Consider the following 25,765-nt stretch of genomic DNA (forward strand, 5'->3'; position numbering starts at 1 on the left):
GCGCTCCGCCGAACGAGCAAACGTAGCGCGTCGCCGACCGCGCAACTACACCACACTGGTCGCATTATTGTGACAGAGCCGTCGCTGAAATTCAGAAAATATTTTTAACGTCCTTATGTACCTTCCAAAATTTAAGTGGACCTCAGTGCGCAGGGAGCTTGATTTGGTCCGATCGCGCAACCGCAGCGCACCGGGCGCTCACTGCCGCATTGCTTTAAGAGCGTCTTTGTGTTTTAGGATGGCTTTACTGCTCCCACTTGCTTCCTTTGGAGGCATGATTAGAGTTGATGCAATTCTCAGAGTAACGAGAATGTAATAACGAACGGAGTCAGTTGGCATGCGGGTCCTCTCGGCTCATCTCGCGAGGTTCGACAACCGAAATTTCGTCCGACATCCGAAGCAAAAAAAATCTCGAAATTTTTGTTCGAATACTGATTTGTTCGAGAACCGGAACGTTCGAAAACCGAGGTTCCACTGTACTACTTAACATAACACTCAATTTTCTAATTTACGAGTGCTTTCAAACGCGCCGGGCGCCATTTCGCATGCGCGCCCCAGCCCTCCGGATTGGCTACATAGGCGCCATTTGAGCATTCGATTTGTCTTGTCGCGTGTGTAAATGTATACAATTTAAATTGTAATTTCATTTTTCAATATTTTTTAAATTATATTCAACAATACATTTTCTTGATTTTTGTTTTTCTTGGTACTTGCGTCAAGTACTGTGTCTACTCTACATCCATTGCAACCTGGTCATCCTGGAAGAGGGACCCTCCCATCTGTGGTCTCTTCTCAAGGTTTCTCATTTCTCCTAGTTGGAGTTTTGAGTTTTTACTTGCCCTCCTGAGAGTTTAAGATCAGGGGATGTTTGAGAATATTTGTCATTTTTGTGTTGTTAGTCACCTAAATGTTGAACAGAGGCTGTGATGTACCGAAGTCAAATTCCTTGTTTGGCACGTTCAAACATGGCGAATAAAAACTCTTGAATCTTGAAGCACTGTACTGTCAGTTTGCGCCACAAGGGGACACGAGTCCAACGTAAATTTGAATATTGAATATATTTTGAACGAAAACAAAATACATGCTTTACCTCCACCCTCTAAACTTTATTGAATGAAATGTAGACACGTTTGTGTATCCTTACTATTAACAACTTGGAAAATACAAAAAAAAAAAGACAGTTAAAACCATGCTTATGTGAATATTAGGGAGAATGAAGTATATTAGTTGTTAAAACAAGAGGCTTTGTCAGTTCATACAAGTCGGGTATACACATCCTCTGTACAAATGTTAACAGGCTCACAGTGAAGACAAAGGTGACTGAGAGGGCAAAAAGTAGTTTCGGAGAAATTGTTTATGTACAACGAAGCAAAAATTGATTTTTTTTCTCTCATTTGGTCATAAAGCTTGCTGGTGTCAGCCATTGATACAACTGAACCAAATGTATTGGAAAAAAAATGTATTAAGCAACCTCCAGACTCTTGTGATTTGTGGTCCAAAGTAGCTTGCATTCATAAATAAATGCACCTTTAACCCTCCATCTCGTTTTTTCCTACCACTTACGTATGTTAAGACAGATAAGTGAAAAGGTTATTTCACAGTAAAATAGGCACCAAATGTTTTATGTTGATATGTGGAATATGAGGGAATTTACTCCAATTTTATTTTATTGACAATCGAAATCACAGTTTGTATCATGGCAGCTACAAAATATTTGAATAACAATATGTCTTGCTGTATGCAACAGTTAGCTTTAGTCGTGACTTGTTGCTTCTGGCATTCTTAAAAACATTTTTTTATGTGTGATGAAGGTAATAAAACAGAAAAAACAGGGCTCAACATGAAAAAATAAAGGATGATTGGAAGAATACTCGTGATATAAATACAATATACAATCTGTTTACCTTTTGATTTTGTCTGAGGTCTATACATCAGACACACACATACATACGCACACACACACAGGTAAACATTCGTCCATGGCTGGATGCAGGGTTGTGGGGGGGTTGTATGGGACAGGAAGCTTGGCGACCCAGTCTGTCTCGGGGCAGGAAGGGACCCAGTGTGTCAGTGGGTAGTCCTAACCAAGCATCATCCTCTGTTTCATCCTTGTCATCACTCTCATCCTGGGGGGGTGGGGTGGGGGTGGGGGGTCAAGGAGAGAGGTTAAGGACATGCAAAAATGTACTTGGACAGTATACAGATTGTTATTTTGAAAAAAGATCTGTTTCCACATTCTCCTTTTCCACCTAATGCCTGTGTATTCTGTTAAAATTACATCATAATAATTAATAATGACTACCTCAGCAAATAATAACATGAGTACATGATTAACTGAAGCACCCCAGAAAGACTGCACTACACCGCAATTTGCCTGTGAGGCCACACGATGGCAACAAATCAGTCTGAGTGAATTTTATCAACTCATTGCAATATACGTTTATACCACAAGATAGAGTCAAAGTAACGGAAAACTGTCTAAATGACTTTCTTGCGCCGATTCAGAATGTGCCCAGATCAGATATTCATTATAGTAATATAACAATAATATGTAATATATTAATACATTCACTAGTATTTATGAGTTAAAGGTTAGTTTGAGCAATAAGTGGATTTTTCGGATATGTCAGCTATTACTTCTTTGTGTGTCTTTGGCATGTGGAGAAATTGACAATAAAGCTGACTTTGACTTTGACTTTGACTTACAATGCTGTTTTGTGCATAGATCAAACTCAAAAACAAAACAATGACAATTTCTCAAAAATGTGATCTGGGCTAGATTGGAGCAAGGCTGATGGAGGGGAAGAGGAAATGGGGGGTGGTTATAATCAGTCCTTCAGCAAACGTTCATCTCCCCCCTCGCACACCACTTCCTTTTAAGACCCCAGCCGGCCGACAAAGAAGGAGGCAACAACAGCATTCCTACTTTGATATCAAAGTTTTCCCTGGTAACTCAGTGCCTGAACAAAAGCTTCTTCATCTGGCCGATGGCACCCCAACCCCTCCCGTCCAACCCATCTAATAAAAGTAGAGCCCATTGATCTTAAAAAAAAAAAAAACAACATGAGAAACTCGTTTGATCGGTGAATGACGAAATTCTGTGGTCCATCTCACCTGTTCACGACACCGGTGTAATCTCTGTGGACGCGGGCTGGATCTCCTTCACCGCCTCTTCAATGACCTCCATCACCTGCGCCATCACCTCGGCGCACTTTGACGACGCCAGGAGACTTTCTGACTGCTCGCTCGCCGGCCGGTCTCCTCTGCCGTCCATGGTGACGTTGTTGCCTAATTCCTCCACAAACTCCTCTTTGACAGACTCCTCCTCGACCACCTGCGCGGTCTGCAGCACCACCTGGACCGGCATGCGGATCTCCTTCTCCGATTGCGGTTTGTCTTCTTCCATCTCCTCCTTCACAGCTTCCAGTTTCTTCTGACTCTCGCCAATGATCTCCACCACTTCTTCCTCAAATTCTTCACTTGCAATGACCTCCACAGCTTTCTTCAAGCCTTTCTCAAATTCTCCGTTCTCCACTGCAGAAGCGTTGAGGATCGCCGCCACCTTAACGGGAACTGTTTTGCATTCTGTGGCGACGAAAAGAGGTTTCTCTGCCGGTTTGTCTTTGATGATGGGGGTAGGGGTGTCGGTGACAACCGGGACCTCCGCCAAGATCTCCTCTTCTGTGGTTATCACTGCCTGGACTGGTGTTGTGGAGGACTCTGGGGTCTTGGGCTGTTCTGAAACTTTCTCCACAGCATCCTGAATGACGGACTGGGCGATGACCAAGCTCTGGGCTTCAATTTGACTGGAGACCTCTTTGTCGCCATTGGTTTCTGTGACATCTTCTGGCTCAAACACGTCGGAGGTCGACACTTGTTTCGCAAGGGCCGGGCTGACCAGGACGACAAATTCGGAGATGACGCAAACCTGCTCACTCGAGGCGACCGTTTCACAGGGGAGTTCTCCTTCCTTGATCTGCACGCTCGGCTCGGTGACGTCTCCGTTTTGCAGAGGCGCGGGAATTTCCAACGTTGGTGTAACGACAACAATCGGAGCGTCGTCGGCCACATTCGCGACGGCCTCCGCAACTTGTGGCTCCAGCAAAGAGTTGACGACGGCGACCGTCGTCGACGCGGGTTCGCAGCTCTCCTCTGCGGTTTGAACATCCAATGCTTCGCTCAGTGAGCTTTGGGCCAGCTCGACCTCGACGGTTCTCACTTGAACTTGGGCGCTCAGCAGTGGTTCTTCCGTGACAACGGCCTCCTCCATTTTTACCGCCTCCTCTTCTTCTAAGACCTCGGTGCTGTGGGCGTCGGTGATGACGGGAAGGCCCTCTGTGATCTCAGTCGCAGGTTCCTCCAGAGCGACTTCGTCAATCTCCTTGGTTTCCATGCCAATGCAGATGGCTGTGGTCTCAGTTTGGGTATGCGGTGCCAACAGATGAAGAGATTTGGAATCGGCTTGCTCCAAAGCTGGTTCGGATTCTTCAGAGGCAATCTCAACTGATGCGTCCTCGCAGATCACAGATGTCATGGGTGGAACTTCACTTATTTGGGCCTTAATGGCTGCCACAAACTGCTGAACGTTTTCATCCTGGGGTCTCTCGAGCTCACCGCTGGTGGTTTCTGAAGGAGGAGTATGAGCAACTTCGGCTACCGACAACCTCCGTCCGACGTGCTCCTCGGCGTCATCCTCCAAATTGCCAGTGTCAACGGACTTGGGCGTGGCGATGTTCTCTGCTTCTTCAGTGATGTCGCTCAGCTCGTCGTGCTTGTCATCGCCGCGCTCCACCACGGCCGCGATCCAAGATGGAGATCTTTCATCCAAGGACGCTTGAGCCGGAGCCGCGGTTTCCTCTGCTGCTTGTTCCTGGATGACCTCCTGCTGTGCGTCATATTCAGAGAGAGGAACGACAGCCGGGGTGTCGGAGTCCTCCTCGCTCTCGGTGGACGCTTGTTTTTCAGTTTTCTTCTTTCTGAGACCAGGGAAGAACTTCTTCAGAGAGAATGACGACTCCTCCTTTGGCGCTTCGCTTTCTGGCTGAACTTGTTCTTCTGTCTTCTCTTCAGTTTTGGACTTACTTCTTGGCATGACCATGCGTTTCAGCGTATCCCAGGTCGACTCCCTCTCAGGTGGGCTACTCAGAGGTTCTGGGGAGGAAGCGCCTTCTTCGTAATTTTGAAAGTTTGCAGCAGCTGCTTCGGTCTTGTCCTCCTGCTTGTCCTGTTCTCCGGCGGTCACGTGACTCTCCTCTTCAATCTTGGTTTCCTCATCATCAGAATCAGAAGTCTTCCTGGTCCTCTTTTTGGGTCCTCCCATACACATCAGAGCTTCCCAGGAGACTGACGTGTCCATCTTCTTTTTGGGTTCCTCTGTGCTGCTCACCAGCTTCTCTTCAGTATTTTCAGCTTTGCTCTCGTCCTCGGAAGGTTTGTCCTCTTTGGCTTCCTCCTCCGCACTCTCGTTTGCCAACGGAGCACTTTCAGAAGACGACAAGGTCGCCGACCTTGCCGCTTTCTCACTTGGGATCTCATCGTCGCTCTCAGAAGATCGTTTCACACGCTTCTTGGGTGTCACAAGTTTCTTGAAGGAAGACCAGGCCACGATTCCCTCCTTCTTCTTCTCTCCATCAGAGACAACTTCACCTTCGGGTTCCTGTGTGGAGTCGGACTGCGCCGCCTCAGCTTCAGCAACATGTTCTCCTGATTTCTCTGGAGATGATGGCCCACTGTCAGCTTTTGCCGCTTCTGTGGATTCCATAGAGGACTGAAGTTCTCCTGCTTCCTCCCCAGTCAGTTTCACCTCAGTATCTTTCTTGTTCTTCTTGCTCTTAGTGGAGAGTTTCTTCAAGCCAGCACCGGTGAAAAGCTTCTTTAGAGGGCTTCCTTGGGGTTTTGCCTTCTCTTGCGAAGCCATAAGTTCAGAATCAGACGTCACCTCTGCTGCAGCTTTCTTTTCTTCTGCTTTTTCCTCTTCTGGCTTCGTCTCATCAGAAGTAGGGCTATCAACGGTGACGTCAGTCTCCGAGCTCGGTTCGGGTTTCATTTCATCGGGTGATGCTGGGGCTTCCTCTTCGGCTTGTTCTTTCTCTTGAGTGGTCGCTCCGTCCTCCTTGCTTTCTTCTCCTTCTTCTAGCTTAACAGCTTCATCCTCACCAACTACCTCCTTGCCTTCCTCCTCTTTGGTCCTCTTGATGCTGGACTTCTTTCGCAGATTTGAGAAGAGGTTGGTACTGAACAGCTTCCTGAAGGGGGACAAGGCAGCCTCCTGGGGTGGCGGACTGGCCTCGTCCTCATTCTCGGCGCCTTCATCCTTGTTGGCTTCATCTGAGGTCTCGGTGGCATCACCAGGATCGTCTGGGCTTTCAACATTTTTAGCATCTTCAGTGAGGTCAGCCTCAGTGTTGGTTGCCTTTTCCGTGATCCCGTTCTCTCCCGCCTCATCGATTCTGTTGACTGCATCTCCATCCTTGTCCTTCACCGTCAGCAGCTTCACGGGCTCTTTCTCCTCGCTCTTATCCTTCTTCAGGGTGAACTTAAAGCCCACGAAGCGGAAGATCTTCTTGAAGCCCACTTCGCCTGTCTCGTTGGGCTTCTCCTCCGCTGCCTTCTCCTCAACGGGAGTGATGTCGTCTGGCGACTCCTTCTCTGTTTTCTCACCGTTTACCTGAGAAGCCTGCTCGTCCACGATGGTGTCCATGGTCTCTGAGGTGTCCTCTTTCTGAGCCACAGACACACCATCTGGCTGGCCAACTGAAAGGACGAGGAAGTAACAAAAATGGCACTTTGTTAGATAAATCAATATTAGCTCTCAGCAAAATTTACTTCGTAAAATGGTACAGTCCATTTTCTACTCCCAGCTTTCAAAACAGTCACCCAATACTCTACGAGTCACAAATGTCTAATTTGTAGATATCACATTACCCAATCACGCACACCCCCTTTAAAGAAAAACTGTGGGAACCGCGAGCAGTCAAAAAAAATGTGGGTAATTCTAAGGTACTGTTCTCTTGTACTATTTAGAAAAAAAAAAAGAAAAAAAACGTTGGTCTTTCCCCACAGATAAAAAATGGTACCCACAATTATAACCTCACAGCATTCTTGGGATATTTTAGTGTTAGACGAGAAACATTTGAAGCATGTTAAAGTTTCGAGGAAATTATGTAAAAAAAGCAACGTGTTGTTGAGGACGCGCCGACGTTCTATGTATGGATTTAACTCAGCCAGGAATGTGTGCTATGTTATTCCAGATTCTCCTAAACACTGTCTCACTTAACTCAAGCACAGCTAAATTTTATTTTACATTTCTTAAAGCAAACACTGAGAGCCTTACGCCCACCCTCTTTGAATTAAGTCCCCTTGACCCACATTCCACCACAGCGGAATAGATGAGGAACCGCCTTCTTCAAGGCACAACACAATGGCCTTGTAATCCTACTGCGGCCTGTGAAAACAAAGAGGGGGGGGGCGGGGGCGGTCGCAAACTTGACAAGATTCAACATATTTACAAAATAAAGTCGTTCATGGGCAAGCCAAACAAACTCAACTTGCCGCCTCCTCCTCTTAAGTCAAGTTGTAAAGTACGGGTCAGACTTGCCGGATGAGGCAATGTGTATCTACACCATCATAAAACCCGGAGTCGTGTGGATTTAACACACTGCTGGCATCTCTGCTGTCTTTTTGATGTCAGTTTTTTTTGTTTTGTTTTACAGACACACACAACACCCCTGGAATGATTTGATTTAGGGAAGGGAGGGGCGTCGGTGTGTGTGCTTTAAATAACGACTGTACCACAAAGGGTGTTTCTGTGGTGAGGCTGCAGGGGGTCGAGAAGGTGGCTGGACGGGTTATTTTTCTTTCCGAGGGTGTGGGGGCGGTTGGTCGCCTGATGGTAAAAACCCCAAGTTCCAACTTTTTTTCTGTGGGGTTAGTGTCCAATAAAAAAAAAAATTAAAAAACATTTTGGGGTGAAGCAATTGGAATATAGTACAAAAGTAGAACAGTCATATTGGATCACAGCTGCAACTACTGTTGAGAAGAAAGCTGACACTTATTTACCAACTTCTCCCAAATGTATGCAAATCTATATTAAGATGACTCGTCTGAAGCAGCGGCAGCTATGCAAACAAAAGAAGTCAGTTAAGGAGAAAAAAGAGGCCAACTCGGCTTTCACATCCCCCAAAACTGACAAAGACCCCCCCCCCCCCCCCCCCCCCCCCCCCCGCGCACCAAACTAAGGTGTGGTCAGAGTGTCTCCGAGGCGCCACTCTGGGAGGAGGGGTACTCATCACATCCACAGTAATAAAAAGCAACCACTACATTTGTGAAACCCAAGAAGACCATCTACCAGAGACAGACCAGCAAGAATCAGATTCATTTCATCATTTCATTTCATGCCACCCTCTCTTACGCCCTCCCCGCCCAACAGACCCCCTGCTGCTCTTTGTGGTTTCAACCCAACAACCCCAGTGGGAATTATGATCCCACTCTAATCGTATGAAACGCTTCACATGACGACAAAATGGAAGTTGGCCCGATCTGTGACACTTTGTGTATGATAAAAAGGCAACTGTTGCTCTTCATTTATATCATAAAGACAGCTGTGGAGAGACCCCCTGCCCTCAAAGAAAAAAAAACCTTGGGAGTGCAGCCCACTGGGTCACTAGAAGTTGGGCTACACTTGGATAGATGCTGTATTAGGAAGATCCACCACTGCACATAAAATAATAATGAAAAAATAAATAAAGATAAATAGTGATGTTATTGGACCCCTCTGTATTAAAAGGCTCCCATAGTAGAACTCCATTCTAGTAGTAGAACCACACCCTCAGGAAAACAATGGCCTCGGCAATACCCATTCATGGAACAAAACCCCATAAAAAATTAGGACAAATTTCAATCACATGAAACAAAACAACAAAAACTAAATAAAAGTATTGTAAAAACATAAATAAAATATCAAAACAATTAAGCCTACCTGTTAAAGTAATCGTTCCAAGCATTTGTGAAAGTCCCCCCAAAAAAATCCTGTTTATTTTTAAGTTTTTAAAAAAAAAAAAACAAGACCCACAAAAATGAGAAGAACCCAGAAAAAATTCTCAACAAGTAATTCAGAGTGTCCCTTCACTTGTCGGAGTTGCTGTTGTGCTGCTCCGTGGCCCGTGTGTGCCGGGCGAGCCGCCTCACACACATTTCAACAGACTGACACGCATGTCACATTGGGACCACCCCTGCCTCCCTCTCCCACCACCGCCCTCCTTTCTTCAGCTCTTCAGAATGACCCCCCCCACCCTTCCACCTTTACTAGCACGCTCCCCACCCCCCCACTCCATTGCACTTCCACCTCAGCCTGACTACAGCTCATCATTATGCACTCCTTCAAGGAAGTGACCCATTTTTTTTAAACAATAAAAAGTATTGTATGTGATCAAACTGCATGGACCCCCCCCCCAGCCCTCCGCCACCAAATCCGTCTGACGCGCAACGACTCCTTTTCTGACCTTAATACGCATGCTGTGGCCCCAAAGACACACTGGCACAGTCTGGCTGAAAAAGTGGTCAAGCGTAACACTTCTGGTACACGACATAACCTTCCTGGCATTTGTTAAGCCGCTGTTGTCTGAATGGCGACGCTTTGAATGGTTTTATTGAATACACACAATAAAGTTTTCAGTTGGAGTCTTTCAAATGGACTTAAAAGAAAAATAATAAAATATTGATTTGAACTATAAAAATCCATACTGGCCATAAACAAATCTAAATCATTGAGTTGCAAGCAAGTTGAGATCAAAATCTTTAAACAACCCAAGAATGGTGTTTCAAGGTGCTAGTTGACCCCCCCGTAAAATTGCTAATGAGCCCCTCGCAATGATTTAAACACATTTAATTCGGAATTCCTATGAAGGTGGAGGCAGACGAGGCGGAATGCAGATAAACAGCGTCGTGTTCTGTAATCTTCTGCTTTGTCTCTACAGGAATGTGTAAATTTGTTAGCATGGGTGATAACGGTAATTTGAATCGAGTGCTGTCTGCGAGTCGAAGTCACACAAATACGCAACTACCTTATCTCTCATTTTTGACACCTTTCTAATATCAATTTGGGTTTCTTTTTCACTGATGCAATTTCCTGTGGGTGCTAATCAGCCAATGAGATGCTAATCTATGGCGTTACCCATTTTGTGTCAGCATTAAGCTAGCAGACGTTTGATACAAAGTTATGTGGTTGTTTGAAATACACAACATGTATTTTTCTCTGTTTAATGTTTTGTTTGACAGTAAAGTTTAACTGGGTCTGAAATTAAAGAACTTGAACCAGCCCTTTTCAAGATTTTTTCTCTTATCTGCCAATAATTTTGCTTGTTGTAAAGAGAGTTGCGTTAACTCCCACCAAACAAACCCTGTAGTATCTTAAAAAACAAAATTCAAACCCCAAAGTACAATTATTTTTTTTGCCACAGTAACAAGACAGTGATGTCAATATGGAGGAAATCTCCAACTATTTATCCATCCATCCATCCATTTTCTGAACCGCTTAGTCCCCACGGGGGTCGCGGGCGTGCTGGAGCCTATCCCAGCCGGCATCGGGCAGTAGGCGGGGGACACCCTGAACCGGTTGCCAGCCAATCGCAGTGCACACAGAGACAAACAACCATTCGCACTCGCACTCACACCTAGGGACAATTTTGGAGTGATCAATCGGCCTACCAAGGAAACCGGAGTGCCCGGAGAAAACCCACGCGGGCTCGGGGAGAACATGCAAACTCCGCACAGGGAGGGCCGGAGGTGGAATCGAACCCGCACCCTCCTAACTGTGAGGCGGACGTGCTACCCAGTGCGCCACCGAGCCGCCTTCCAACTATTTACTTTTAATTAAAATAGCAATCGACTAAGTCTTTTTAAACTGAATTTAATTGAAGCGACTCATTGGACATGACACACCATTGAGGTTTTCAAGCCATGCAGTGACACATGAAGTAAATATGTCACTCTGCACAAGTACTATTGTGCAGTGTGTTGTGAGTCACGCAGCAGGGATAGTATCACATAGTTGATGGTGGGAGTACATGGCTTGGACCCCCCCAAACCAACCCACCCACTGTTCCTTTTACGCCCTGACTTCCTCCACATGACTCATGCGTGCCTACACTTTTATGAACGCTGAAGGAATGGGATCGAAATACAAAAAGTCCTGCCTAGCTACAAAAAACAGATATGCTCAAACTTCATTGAATAAAGTACATAAGCAGACAAGTATATTCACTTATTAAAAAAATAAAAGAAACATTTTAAGCATATAATTTTACCTACACACCAAATCAATAAAGAAGACATATCTAGACATTTTTGATAAGTGGTAATGACAAAGGTTTTTATAACTTTATGATCTGTTATATATTTCTGAGCACTTTGAAATAAATGTTTTTTGATATATTGCCTGAATAGCTTAATGACCCTTAAGGAACTGTTTAATGCATGCCTGATGATTTTCTAAATCACGGACACTGCCAAAATCGTCTAAAAATGTTCAGTACTTGATTGTATCTTGTGTTTTGACTAATGCTAGACGCCAGTTTTCGATTACCACTGAACGTTCTGGACAGAGGGAAATATTTTGCCTGAAAAAGAAAAGATATGGTTGAAAGCATGATTAAACTAAGAATATGATGACGTAAGCAAGTACATGGAGTATCACAAGAACAAACAAACAAAAACATGGTAAGTGGTGAGTACAAACTTTGCATAGTCAGGGAACATGAATAAACTGATGATGTCACAGCCAAAAGCTCACATAATTCCGTACAAAATAACAAAATTGAAAGAATGATGAATGGATGAGGTGCGACAGTGTATGTGCAAGAATGGAGGAGAATGTTTACAGGAAGGTCACTTGGAGATAAAACCAGCAGGTGCCAGAGGGAGACAGCCAAGCCAAAGATGATCGTCAAGGCTGAAAGACAGAAAGGAAAACAACAGCCCCCATACATCGAATCGCCCATAATCAGCACCCAACCCCACGGAACCAGCTCTCACCGAACCAGCACCCACTCCCATGGAATCAGACTCTCCTTCGAACTTGCCCCACCCCAAAGACTCATCACCCATCACACTCGGCCCACAATGTGCAACTGAATATAAGCTGACCAAAGAACCTTGAACGTTGCCTTTTCTGAATGGAGACTTTCTGCTCGTGAAGGGCCCAGCGCTGTGTTGTACTTTCCTGAAAACAGAGCTTTCTTAACAAGAATTGTGATTGAACTCAACCAACCTGTGTAAGTCTAATTTCTGCTTCAGTGTCTTAGCATTTTCCTAAATTTGAAGAAATCAAACGCGCACGCAGTGAATAAATTGGATAACAGGTGATTGGCAATGGCTTTTGCCGTGAGGCGCAGATAGCGCGCTCCCTAAATTGTGGACAAAATCCAACAATGCGCTGTCCATTTGATTCTCACACACATACGTCAGCTACATTTTTTGATAACTGATAATAAGCTAAACTATAATAACAGGTCTAGCGCAGGAATGTTTGAGGGTGGGGATGCATGGAGGGGTGGGCTAGTTTGGGTGGAGGGGCTTTTTGTTGCCTTCAGAGACGGCCCATGACATCATCTCGGACTCAGGACACACGCACACACAAAAAAAAAAAACGGGCTCCCACCCCCCATCTTTTCCAACAAATGTCTCAACGACATAAATGGCGGAACAGGGAAATGAAGTCGACGAGTGTTTCTACTTGACTCGGGGACACCATGTTTACACACCATGCACGCTTTCGCGACTATTTCTGTGACACAAAGTGATTATTGCATGGGATACATCCAGACCCGCCTGCAAAAGGTGAAACTTTTCAAGACAGAGAACAAACTTTTAGCTTTTCAAATTAGAGGCCCAGCATGCTTGCTTCAAGATTTCTCAGTTCAAGTGAACGATAAAATTATTTATACAATTATTTATATTTAAACACACTTAAAGACATTAAAAACACTTTTTAAACCTAGTGGAAATGTATTTAAAGAAAAAGATAAATTACAAGTATTTCATGGTAAATCTATGGTATAAGAGTTGAGTTCCCTAAAGGAGTATATATTTAGCACGGCTTGCCTTCTGTCATCAGTTGCCTCAACTTTTTCGCTAAATTCCAGAAATTTTTGCCTCAGCAATTTACACAGTTGCTCCTTGGCATATGTTGTCTTCTGTTGTTAGTTGTAAAAAAAAAGTGGATATAGAAGAGCCAAGGCTAACAGAGTACATCATAACTAAAAAGCTTTTTTTCACTTCATCTTCGTCAGATATATTTAGGAAAAACACCGATTGAGTCGATTAGCTATGTTTGTTAGCTAGCTAGGTTTCACTGAAATTTCGTCCTGGCTACATAGAGAAGCTCCCTAAATGTGATGAGATAATGGCATTATAGATGGTGGGAGAATGGGGGTCTACCATGGAGGGAGGAGGAGGAGTGGGCCGCATTCCTTCTCCATTCACTCAAGCCTCCTTGTGCCTGGGGGAGGTTAGGGGTTGAGGCAGAGGAGATTAGGTTCCCTGATGCCGGGAAAGATGTGAGAAAGAGCATCGCCTGCAGATATGAACGAGCTCCGGGGAGGTTTGGGACTTTCGTACCCCATTTTGAATATTTGTTTCATGAAATTTCATTAATTTTTCCCAACAATTTATTCTCTTTAGCTGTATATGAACGGTAAGAGTTTTTGTCCAATCAGGTTTCAGCCTCTCTTTGTTGCCAAGTAAATTCCAATCTGACCAGTTTTTATTTTGCGTTGCTAGTCAAAATTTTGGCATGACTCGACTGAGTAAAAATCTGAACAAATCAGATGTTGATGAGCTCATATTGATATTTTCCTTCCTCACTACTGGAAACTGGCGAGAAGACAAAAAGGCCTCTCATCCAATCATGATGAATGACGGCTTCCTAATAGAGGTCTCGTCTTCTCCTGATGGGCATCCCTCGAGCACCCACTTCATAATGGGCATCTAAATAAAACATGCTGCTGAGATAGAAAACGATGGATCTCGTGGGACTGTGTTTTCGAGCACTCCACTCTGAAATGAACTCGCCAACTCTTCTTCTTTTTTTAAAAGCATTCACACCTTTTAATGTGTGACAAACTCTCATAGTTTGAGCAGAAGTTGGAATGTGAAAGCAATACAGGCAGAGCCGCGACTGGTTTGCATGACGGTGACGTTTCCAGTATTGGCAAACACGACGCGAAGCTTAATTGAAGGGAGAGGCTCCATATTTTAGGACGATGAACACAACACTCAGATGGCCCGAGTCGTATTTAAACAGTTCCAGACCGTTTTACTGATAAATGACCTCTAGCAGTCCTGCAAATTGACATTACTCTCAGCACATCTTCCCAAAAATCACTGAGTCAGCATTTGTTCACCTCCCCCCCAAAAATCAACATCTGTCCACTTGTGCAGTCTGCAAGTCATCAGGGAGGGATGCTCGAATCTGTGGTCGATACATTACATCAACCACGTCATTCTTTTGGACTCATTCGGTGCACATGAACTCATCAGGCGGCAAGACTGCCAAGAAGCGTCCCCGCGTAGTACTCGATCAAAAAAGTGTCGTCTTATATTATTAATTTTGTTCTCTCCATGAACTTGTACAACTATAAAACCTTCAGCTCTATATTTAATGCCGCATTCCACAAAATTGGTCATTTCAGATCCAACTTGAAAAAGCGCAATGGAATTCCACTCGAGTTGTTGTTTGTAGAGTTTGAAATCTTTGAGTTCGCGCTACTATGATTTTACGCTATATAGCTGACAAAAATATCTAAAATGTTTTAAAATTGGAAACATAGGCTTCAGTTTGTTTTGTTTTCATTGTCTATATAGCAGTGCCGAGGCATCATGACCTAGATCTACTAGGTCGACTACACTTGACTACATTGAAAACATATGTCTAATTAAATTCCACCATGAGTAAAATAATTTTCCTTCATAAATCTGTTTGCTTTTGGAGGGAGGAATTGACACAAGTTGAGAGGGTTTGAATGGCGCTGGACACAAAATTGGCCACTCGACGTAATAAACGAAGTAGTTTAATTCAGGACTAGTGAACGATACGCACTGATGTGTGTGTTGCCTTTTTTGTCCTTTTGATGAGCAGCCTTGTTCTTTTTTGTTGTGTTTGGCCGTTATCAGGTAGATTGCACTTCCCGTCTCCCACCGTGGCAGTTTATCAGCTCGCAGACTCAATGTCCGAGGAGTGCTGGAATACCTTTCACTCTATCGCTCATTGTGTCAAAAGCTCCCTTTCCTTTCACTCCCCATGATATTTCTAACCGCAGCCTTGAAGCTTTTTAACAAGCTCACTTGTTTGACATGTATGGAAAAGTGTTTGCGCTTTTATTCTATGTCCTTGATATCCATCTCAAGGTCCTTGTAAGACAATACAGCATGTTAATAGAACCACGAAGGCGCACAATTAGCATCCTATGCTACGTCAGGTGATATGTCAGCTTAGCGAATACAGAAGCTGCTAAAATGTAACTAAAATTAAAAAAAAAAAAAAAGACTGTCACATTAACTTTCTCTTTAAGGACTCATAACGTGACAGTTGAACAACTCTCATCACCTCATACATCGTGAAGCCGCGCATGAAAAAGAGGGAGTCGGGTTACTCTCTAAACGGACAGCGCCGCTTAATGAAATAGCTTATTAAAGCGCTTATTTGAAAGCGCGGTATGTGACATTTCTCTGCGTTTTAAGTCGTGTTGGGTTACCGCTTTCCCTTGGGCCGCCGCGTATTATGAAGTACGCAGGCTTGCTTTGCGCGGGGCCCGGGTCACGGCCTGCTAAATATTTAGGGAGGGTTTATACACGCCCCTGCGGCCCTCCCAGATAGAGCTTGACACAATAGCAACGGCCGAGATAATAAACACGTGCAGCTGCGGGGATGAAGCGCCGCAGGTTGAGGATGGAAGCGCGCAATCAAAATAAATTGGACGCATTAATCACCGGCTCGCATGTCTCGTCCATGTGAACACATTTTATGAATAAACCCTTGCAAAGTGTGTGCAAAGCAGATCTTGGACTACATTTGCAAATAAGACTCAGAACACAAACACAACACACACCTTCTGCCAGCGTGTTGTCCTCCGAGTGTCCAATCAGACTGGTCAGGCTGGAGATTTGTCCATTCTTGTGCAGGGACTGAAAGAACAGGAAGAGATATTTCACTCGAAAAGATGCATCATTTCGATTTCTAAGCTATCTTGGAACTGGTCAGTTTGGCTTGGCACGAGACTAAAGGATACAAATTCAAAAGATAAACGACTTCCTTAATAAAAGTGTTTTTTTTTTTTAAATAATGGCTGTAAAAGATAAGCCATGGGATGCAGTGGTTCCATTTCATGAATTTCCAAAACAGAACTGTATACAGACGCAAATACAGCTGCTCAGTCCAAAATCGGCATGATTAAAATGAGTGTTGTTTTTGACAGGTACAAATATTTTGAGAGAGATATTTCAAGTAGATTGCCTCAGTTATCATCCCTCCTTTAATACTTCTTTAAAGATGACTGGGGGAGTCTGAATATTTACGATCTCTAATTGTAGACCAAAAAAATCTTTGTAATGCTGCTCAATGTTCTGGACATGATCCTGGAACTCAATGAGAAATCGGAGGAATCTCATGTGAATGTAAAATGCCATTGATAAAGTGCGACACACATGTTAGCTGGATGCAGGAGGTGTGCCACAAGGCTGTATACTCGTCCCACATATGAATGTCACAAATATTTGGTGTTACAGAAAAAAACTGGATGAGCTTTGGTCCACATAGTGTAAATGTCAGGTACTAGATTCCCTTGGAAAGTTTCCAACTTTAAAAATTCCTAAAATTTTGCAACCCCGCCCACCTTGCAAATTTCGGTCCTTTTCCAGCCATCAGCACGTCCGATCAGATCTATGTGACCTTTAGCCCTGCAGCGACCCCGTCCTGCCCTAGTCCACCCCATGACTTTCATTCCCAGAATTCCTCCCCCCCTCCCCATTCTCCAACATTCCCAAGATTCCCCCTCAACACCTGACTCACTTTGTCAGCACACCTCATCTAAATTGGACCCCCGCTACCCCAAATGTCTTTAAGGGAACAATATGGCCAACGTTTTTTTAACCACACTATGACTCAAAGTAATTTTAAATATATTTTTGTTCTCTTGTCATCGTGGCCCAAATGTGATCTGCATCACACATCTAAATCTTGAGAATAGATTGTTGCTTTCATCTTCAAGAAAATCCTATTTGCCTTGATCACGTTTCAGTCCTAGAAGTCAACTGAGCCAAAAACTTGATGCTGAATTCTTTTGTCAGGCAGAACATGTACAAGTTTGGCAGCCAGCTGAGCATTTTTCTGCTGTCTCCGTGGCCAACGTGGTACACCACAAAGACCAAAAGACAGACTGAGACCGTTAACATCTGCTATGGGAAAAAAAAACAGGATGGGTCCACACACTTTTTATTTTCTTGAAGTATGACTTTTATGATTTATGTATATATTGTGTTTTTTATCCCGAAAGGATTAAATGAAGAGGTGGAGCGTGTTGGCATATAGCTACGACACACTCATTGTTTCTACTGGACTGAGCACTACAAGACAATGATCTCTCTCATCGGACTCTTCTCTCACTGCTTTCCATTTGTTTGTCTTTAATTGCGCCGGGCCTCATATATTTCTTGGCTATGGCATCGGTGACAACCGGCCGTCTCCGAAATCACTCCGCAAAGGCCAGCAGAAGAGATTTATATCCCCGAAAGCAAACAAAGACAGTTGTTAAATAAATATAAATAAAACAAATACAATAGGTTATATGTGGCTTCAGATGTTGTACACAGTGGTTAACAATTTAGAGAAAAATATTTAGTTGTAGTTTTAAGGTAGTATATAGTGTTTTTAGTGAGTAAAATAATGCCTTAGCGCAAAATTATTAGCTATTTTTGCTTAGCTATTTGGTATTTATATTGTGTACAAAATAAAGTTACCAAGTAGTCACAAGTACTGTATTGTATGTAGAAAATAAATAAGAATAGTTAAGAAAACAATTTTCTGTCACCCGAAGCATGTTTGCTAATGTGGCTGCTGACTGTCAACCTGTCAGGATGTGTGCTGTCAAATAATGTGTGGCGATTGACCATGTACATGTTTTTTTTTACATCCGATGTCCCTTTGATTTCTTTTGTTGTCTCAAAAAATTATGTCTCAACATAATTTATAAACCAGATTTGTTTGCTTTTTTTTTAAAACCACAGAGAAACATTTTAAAGAACATTTTCTGCCTTAGCACATAAATATTAGCTATTGTTGCTAAGCTATACACTAGCCTTTGGTATCTTTATTTTCAATCAATATAAAATGAAGTGGACAAATACAGACAAGTATTTTCTTTTTCTTTTTTTGTCATGTTCTTAGATAAATACTGAGAACTGCTCCAGATAACGTACGTGGCACAGCTGCGTCCGGTTATATTGCGTTTTTGAGAGGAAGAGATGCAAACACCTGTCCCGTGCTCTACCTACATCAGTGCTTCTAACCCTTGAACCCAAAAATCACCATACTGCACCACCCACAGCTCGTTTATCTGCTTTTCATCACCAACTTGCTTTTATGTGGCTCGCACTTGAACAGCAAACAACAGCCGGGTGCCAGGGAAGACCGCCTTTCATGACACGGCGCTAATCGAGATTGCTGCCCAGTGTTTGACCTAAGAGGCGGGGCTGATTCTCTAACCGGGCTGAAATAACAAATACGCGCCCATTTGGTGACCTCCGAGAAACACATGATAGGCATCACATGACCGGGGAAAGGATTTGACACTGATTCAAAGTATGCTTTTAATTAGCCATGAATTAATTTTGAATAAAGACATTAAAGTAATAAAATAAAATAATCTAATAGGAATCTGCTCATTTATTGCGCAACCAAAAAATCCACTACCCCATGTTGATGAAGACATTTTTTTTCCAACCATCAGGGGATTCGAAATGCATTCCCAGAGAACATTTCATGCTCTTTCCAATCAACTAGCGCAAAGCTACGTGTAGACTGTCATAAGAATATACAGATGGACATATTTGGATATGATTTGTGAGAAGCATCTGGCGACACGGTGTATCTGTTTAGTTTTTCCACTCGATCGAGACCATCTCAGCTGGCTGATGTTCAAAATCCGCTTTATGTTTTTTTCCACGCTACATGCAATTGGAGCAATCGTAACACGGTTTGAGGCGTGTGGGAAAAAAAAGCCACCTCTGCAAGTGGTACAACTTTGCCGAATAGTGCACACCTTTGGCAGATTAGAGAGGCCACGGTCACTTGAATATTGTCTGCTCAGCTACGTAGCATTAGCATCAAAGCAATGACTCACCCTTTGTCCTTGAAATGGCTCAACTCCGATTGGCACGCACACACACACAAAGATGTGGACACACCCCACGCAGCACCATCCACTGTGCTCAGTGAAGCTCTTAACTGCTGCATCAGGACCATAACTGATGAAATATGGATGCACGTAAAAAGAGAATCAAGCTGAAGGGGGAATGAAGGGCCTAATGAAAACATCCGAACAGGTTCTATTGCTTCTGTCTTAATGTACAAGCTAAATTTGAAGTTAAAATTTGTTTTCTTTCTCTTGGCTGCTACCAGTCCAGTTATTTGGTCCAATCAGATTTCAGCTGCTTTGTGTTGCTGTGACAATTTAATCTACCAATCTACAGGACTGTCGCAGAAAATTAGAATATTGTGATAGTTCTTTATTTTCTGTAATGCAATTAAAAAAACAAAAATGTCATACATTCTGGATTCATTACAACCCAACTGAAATATTGCAAGCCTTTTATTATTTTAATACTGCTGATTATGGCATACAGCTTAAGAAAACTCAAATATCCTATCTCAAAATATTAGAATATCATGAAAAAGTATACTAGTAGGGTATTCAACTAATCACTTGAATGGTCTAATTAACTCGAAACACCTGCAAGGGTTTCCTGAGCCTTGAAAAACACTCAGCTTGGTTCAGTAAACTAAATCACAAGTATGGGGAATACTGCTGATTTGACTGCTGTCCAGAGGACCATCATTGACACTCTCCATCAGGAGGGTAAGACACAAAAAGAAATTTCTCAAAGAGCAAGCTGTTCACAGAGTGCAGTTTCAAAGCACATCCACAAAAAGTCTGTTGGAAGGGGGAAATGAAGCAGGAAACGCTGCACAACCAAGAGAGATGACCGCAGCCTTAACAGCATTGTGAAGAAGAGTCGCTTCCAGAATTTGGGGGAGCTTCAAAGACAGTGGACTGAAGCTGGAGTCCAGGTATCAAAAGCCACTGTTCATAGACGTGTACGGGAAATGGGCTACAATAGCCTTATTCCCATGGTCAAGCCACTTCTGAACTCAAGACAACGGAAGAAGCGTCTGATTTGGGCTATGGAAAAGAAGCACTGGACAGTTCCAGAATGGTCCAAAGTCCTCTTTTCAGACGAAAGCAAGTTTTGTATTTCATTTGGAAGTCAAGGCGCCAGAGTCTGGAGAACGGCTGGAGAGAAGCAAAATCCAGTGTGAAGTTCCCATAGTCAGCGATGGTTTGGGGAGCCATGTCAGCTGCTGGTGTTGGTCCACTGTGTTTCATCAAGTCCAGAATAAATGCAGATTTTAGAGCACTACATGCTTCCGTCTGCTGAAAAGCTCTATGGAGATGATGATTTCATTTTCCAGCATGATCTGGCACCTGCCCACAGTGCCAAAAACCACCAGTAAATGGTGTACTGACCATGGCATTACTGTCCATGCCACGCCGCATTGATGCAGTAATCCGTGCAAAAGGATTCCCAACCAAGTACTGAGTGCATCAATGGACATTTTCAAATGTTTGATTTTGTTTTGCTGTTTTAAATCTTCTTTTTTTACTTGGTCAGAGGAAATATTCAAATTCTTTTAGATAGGATTTTTGAGTTTTCTTAAGCTGTAAGTCATACTCAGCAATATTAAAATAATAATAGGCTTGCAATATTTCAGTTGATTTGTAATGAATCCAGAATGTATGAAATTTTTGTTTTTTTAATTGCATTACAGAAAATAAAGTACTTTATCACAATATTCTAATTTTCTGAGACAGTCCTGTAATTCTTGGGTTTATTAACAATACCGTGATGAGAGCCCAAGTGTAGGCAATCATCGGTTTTGTATTTATCATAAAACACACACACATCACATGAGTTATATCCACTTTGCAACTCCTTGTTACAGTTTGCGTACACGTGTTGGTTGCATCTAGGTGATAAGTTGAATGACCTCAGGGAGGGGCAGGCCTGAGCATTTCTCTTAGTTGCAGAATGTGTATTATTTTTTTTGTCCTATAGGGGTTCATGCATTCGATGACATCAGCATTTTTCCGACACTGCGATTGGCTGGTTCAAATAAATTTTGAACCCCATTGTGAATCTCGTCACGTAATCTAATTTTTATACTTAAAGACTTAATTGGATAGTCACTTTAATGATCTGGGAAACCAGTTCCATCCTGACAGCTTAATGGAAGGAAATCAAAGCGCGATCAATTTTTTGATGTCGTGTTTATGCCAATTTGGCTCATTAAGGCAGAATGGTTGGATAAAAGATTATTTTTGGCCTCACAGCAAATCAGCGCCTGCGGTTCTCCATTCCCACACAACATTACGTTTTAAATTACGGGCCAAAGGAAAGGACCTTAACTTAATTGGGCACGCTTCCACACGCAAAGTTTGTGAGCCAGAAATCTTTCCAGAAGAATGAAATCCGCTCCATATTTTCTCACAGGTGTGATGGCCATATGTCCAAATACTTTTGCCCATGTCTTTTTCATGGGGAACGGGGGATTTTGCTTCCCACACATTTAACGGGAGGCACCGTTTGTGATCCACATGTGCGACCGATCACTGATCCGACCAGAAGATGGAATGATCTATCTTAAATTTTTTAAACAACTTGTTTCTGAGAGGATTGGGACAGAGACAAGTGCTTTGTTCTGCTGTACTTGTTCCTTAATTTTCACTCACTTTCAACACCATTTCTCACCCCCCCCCCCCCCCCTCCTCATTTTCACTGACCCAGGAGAACAACAGCGTGATTCATGTGGCTCTCCTACGTGACGTCCTTTTTATTCTATCTCTGCCCCTCGTCCTCCCCATTCCCTTATCCACCGCCTCACGCTGGTTCCTTCCTCTTGTTTTGGGCCGATGCACACAGGGGGCCCCCAGATGGGCTCGTCCCCTGTCCCAGCCCATCCTCAATGGTTCGTCTGTTTGAACCCCCCCCCCCCCCCCCCAACCTTCACCCCTCCTCCCCACTAAAGAGCATAATAAGAGCCACGGTAGCGTGTGATCAGCCGCCGCTCATTATACAGGAACGTTCCGGGTTTTATCGCCTCCGTCCGTACATTACGTTACATAAGCACCTGACATTCTGCTCGCATGGTGCATCGCACGGGTCGGCCTACGCACGAGGGTAATGTTGTTTCAGGATGTTACCGCGTAATTACAAGCAAGCAGGAAGTGATAACAAGGAGCAGATGACAGAATGAGTTTGTTCACTGTACTTGTCTTGAAATCAAGCATGTGAATCAGTGGTGGTGGTGGTGGTGGGGGGGGGGGGGGGTCCTAAAGCTGACGCTACAATTCTTTAAAAAAAAATTAAATATTTTTTTATTCTATTGGTAGGAGGAGCAAATCCTTTTTTTTTTAAAATGGAATAGCTTAATGCTAATGTGTAATGCAAAATGTCATTGACAGGCTAACAATAATTAGCATGGACATTATTTCAATTACAAACCTTCAAACAACTGCTACTTAAATCCACGCGAAGCACAACTTTGCACACCATATGCACACCAACAAGCTGTCATTAAAAATATTCAGATAGTGTGCAAATGTGCACTTCTTTCACAGGAAAAACACCCATGCCCGAGATGAAGTAAATCTTCACGTTGATATGATCTCAACTAGAAAGTCAGGCAAGGTTGACAAAACAGCACGACGGTCCTCTCATAAGAGTCTCAAAAGCTGCACCTTTGTTGGTTGTGCTTATATGATGCATCCTCCACCCTCAGCTGCTCATTTCCTCTAATCGACCACTTCCTGCAGCATGAGTGTACAACCAGCTGCATGCTCTCTCTCTCGTATCATACATCATACAACACCAAACACACTGCAAGACATCATGTTATGCAGCTTTCTTCCAACCACCATAAACTCACTGGAATTATTTTTTTAATCATTTGAGATCTACATTAGTCTAATGAGTGACACTGTCAGCAGCATTGTTTGGCTTTAAACTTGTCCAGCAAGGAAGCATGTGACAGCATCCTCCTATTAAGGTAATTCAACTAATATGCGCTGGAGTTTAAAAATAGAACAATGACAATCTTGTGATGGCCATGATGATTCAATCAATGATTTAAACACGCGTGATGGGGAGGGGGGCGCGAACAACCACAACATGGTGACCGAACACACAAGTGGAAACGTAGCTTAAGGCTCCGCATCCATCATTGTGTCATTTGACCTTTTGAGATGATAGAAGCAAGTGTGAGTTTTTGACCCGCCACCCATAAAAAGAAAAAAGTCGATCGAAGACAATATGAGGTGTAAAAAGAGCAGGTGGCAGTGGTGGGAACTAAAGTACAAATACTCCCTAACTGTACTTGTATTCCACAGTCAATAAGAATTAAAAAACGGGGCGTGGCCGGAGCAAGTGGCATAACAACAAGTCAATACATCGAGTAGAATCGATATTGAGACGAGACACAAACACGGCAGGTGGTACAAATAAACGGTCATTAGCGACCGCTTCCCAAATATTCTTTCGCACATCGCTGAGTAATTTACACCCGGGTTCGAGCGCTGAGTCAGTCACGAGATCACATGCAGTGGAACGCATCCTGGAGCAACGAGAGCTCCTACAGAGTCAAATGAGAAACGCATGAGCTAAAAACAAACCTTGGCATCGTGCTTTTCAACAGAGAGGCTGCTGGTTAATTATTAAAGAGTTTTTTTTTGTGTTTTTTTTAAATCCAATTTTGAAGTCATGAGGAAGGCCTAGGACTTAGATATTTGAACGCTTCACATAATACTTGAAGCTGAAGATAAAAAGAGCACTATTTAAATTTATGAATATGGATAATTAGTCAAATAAATTATGATTATTTAATTTAATTTTTTTGTTTCACTTTAGGTTTTACACTAAAGAGGAAATATTTATTTGAATTCAATACAAGAGCACAAAATAAATGAAAGATACATATTTAATATTAAACACAAATAGTTTGAAGACTGGTGCTGCGCCACAGACTTGTGTTCTAAATCAGTTTTATGACTGCGGGACGTCTGCACTCTCAAGCGTGACTCAGCACAAAAAAATAAAATAACTGCGTCAAAATTTGGCCACACACCTGCCAGGCAGTGAGGGTGCTAAATCATTTTAAGATTAAACAAAAAGAAAAAAAAGAAAAACCATGGAGTACCTTGCTATCGAGGATGGCGCCTCCCTCTTCCTCGACCGAGATTGAAGCATCCTCCTCCTCTCTGTTCCGGGCAACGTCCCGCTGGGCTGAGCTTTCTGCTCCCATGGCCGAACAACGGTGCTTGTCTGCCGGCTTGCCTCGGGAGATTGAGTCTGTATCCTACCCCCCCCCCCCCCCCCGCGTCCAGAAAAATAAAACAAGTACTGACTACAAAAGTGCAAGCTGTGTGCCGAGTCACTGCAGCGGAGTATGACCTGGATGGATGAAACAGGCGGGTGAGAGAGACAACTCTATTACAGCGCTCTCCCTCCTCCTCCTGCCAGAATCACATGAGGCTCCACGCCTTGCAGCATCACTGAGGTGCACTCACTATGGACCACTGGCAAATTGTAATACAGCACTCGGTTTAAGAGGTAAAAAGCCAATGAGTCCTTTTATGTAAAGGACAACAAATATTTGACATTTGGGGGGTCATTAAAAAAAAATCGACTGCTTTCTTTAAAACAGGCTATCTTGGTGGGTATATTGTGCTTTGGAAATTTTTTTTGACAGTTACAAAGTGTATTATCTTCACAAAGAGGTCAGACAATTCCTTCTGCTCACGAAAAGCTTTACATCTCAAGCAGAGAAGCAGGTGTTGTGATTCAATGACAAACACAAACAACAATATCAAACCGTGTTCCGACGCTCGTCGGCGCGAGCGGTCATTGAGCCTGACAATTTACCAGACATGTTTGTGCTTGTGAAATCAAAAGTAAAAACATCAACTAAGCAATGGCTGCCATCGCAAAGCAATGACGGCTGCTCCTCATCAACACGTCTGTCATCCCCTCAAGAGGGCTCACATTCCTTGCCACCAGTCACGACTGTACATGCGCATACCGTACACTCAATAACAGAGGATGTGGAATGCTGCCCATGTGCGCACACGACTTCCATGTCGCGCATTCGAACGCCTCATCACTACTGATGTCGCACCCCGGGGCGCTTTGCCTGTATACTGGGGGGAAAAAAAACATAAAAAAAACAAAATTATTTCATTTGCAATATTAGCACATTACCAATGAAAGACGCATTATGTCAAGTGAAAACACAAAACAGTTTAAGGATTAAATGAGTGTATTTTTAAAACAAATAATAATCAACACACAACTGCAGTCATTGATAAAAATTCATTAATGTGTGAGATTCTTTTAGAAATGCCAAACCCTTCATGAAATATAACATTTGGTATTAAAATATATT

General features: G+C 43.2%; 1 protein-coding gene across 2 annotated transcripts; it reads right to left on the reverse strand.

Annotated features, from left to right (window-relative positions):
- Nucleotides 1–1,085: 1,085 nt before the first annotated feature.
- akap12b (A kinase (PRKA) anchor protein 12b) lies at nt 1,086–24,715 on the reverse strand. 2 transcript variants are annotated; one of them, XM_049756435.2, is made up of 4 exons: nt 24,521–24,715; nt 16,104–16,179; nt 3,115–6,753; nt 1,086–2,126 (listed from the first exon to the last, which is right to left on the reverse strand). In XM_049756435.2, the coding sequence occupies exons 1-3, from the start codon at nt 24,623–24,625 to the stop codon at nt 3,119–3,121; spliced, it is 3,816 nt and encodes a 1,271-aa protein (XP_049612392.1). In that variant the 5' UTR covers nt 24,626–24,715; the 3' UTR covers nt 1,086–2,126; nt 3,115–3,118. The 2 variants fall into 2 exon arrangements, with proteins under 2 accessions (XP_049612392.1, XP_049612393.1); XM_049756436.2 differs by lacking the exons at nt 16,104–16,179; nt 24,521–24,715 and adding an exon at nt 8,978–9,196.
- Nucleotides 24,716–25,765: the final 1,050 nt, after the last annotated feature.

This window comes from Syngnathus scovelli, chromosome 20 (genome assembly GCF_024217435.2).
Source record: "Syngnathus scovelli strain Florida chromosome 20, RoL_Ssco_1.2, whole genome shotgun sequence".
NCBI classification, from domain to species: domain Eukaryota; kingdom Metazoa; phylum Chordata; class Actinopteri; order Syngnathiformes; family Syngnathidae; genus Syngnathus; species Syngnathus scovelli.

Coding starts and splice junctions, on each gene's coding strand:
- akap12b (XM_049756435.2), bottom strand. CDS start 24,625: ATGGGAGCAGAAAGCTCAGCCCAGCGGGACGTTGCCCGGAACAGAGAG. Junction 16,180..24,520: donor GCGCCATCCTCGATAGCAAG/GTACTCCATGGT, acceptor CTGTTCTTTCAG/TCCCTGCACAAGAATGGACA. Junction 6,754..16,103: donor GGACAACACGCTGGCAGAAG/GTGTGTGTTGTG, acceptor TCGTCCTTTCAG/TTGGCCAGCCAGATGGTGTG.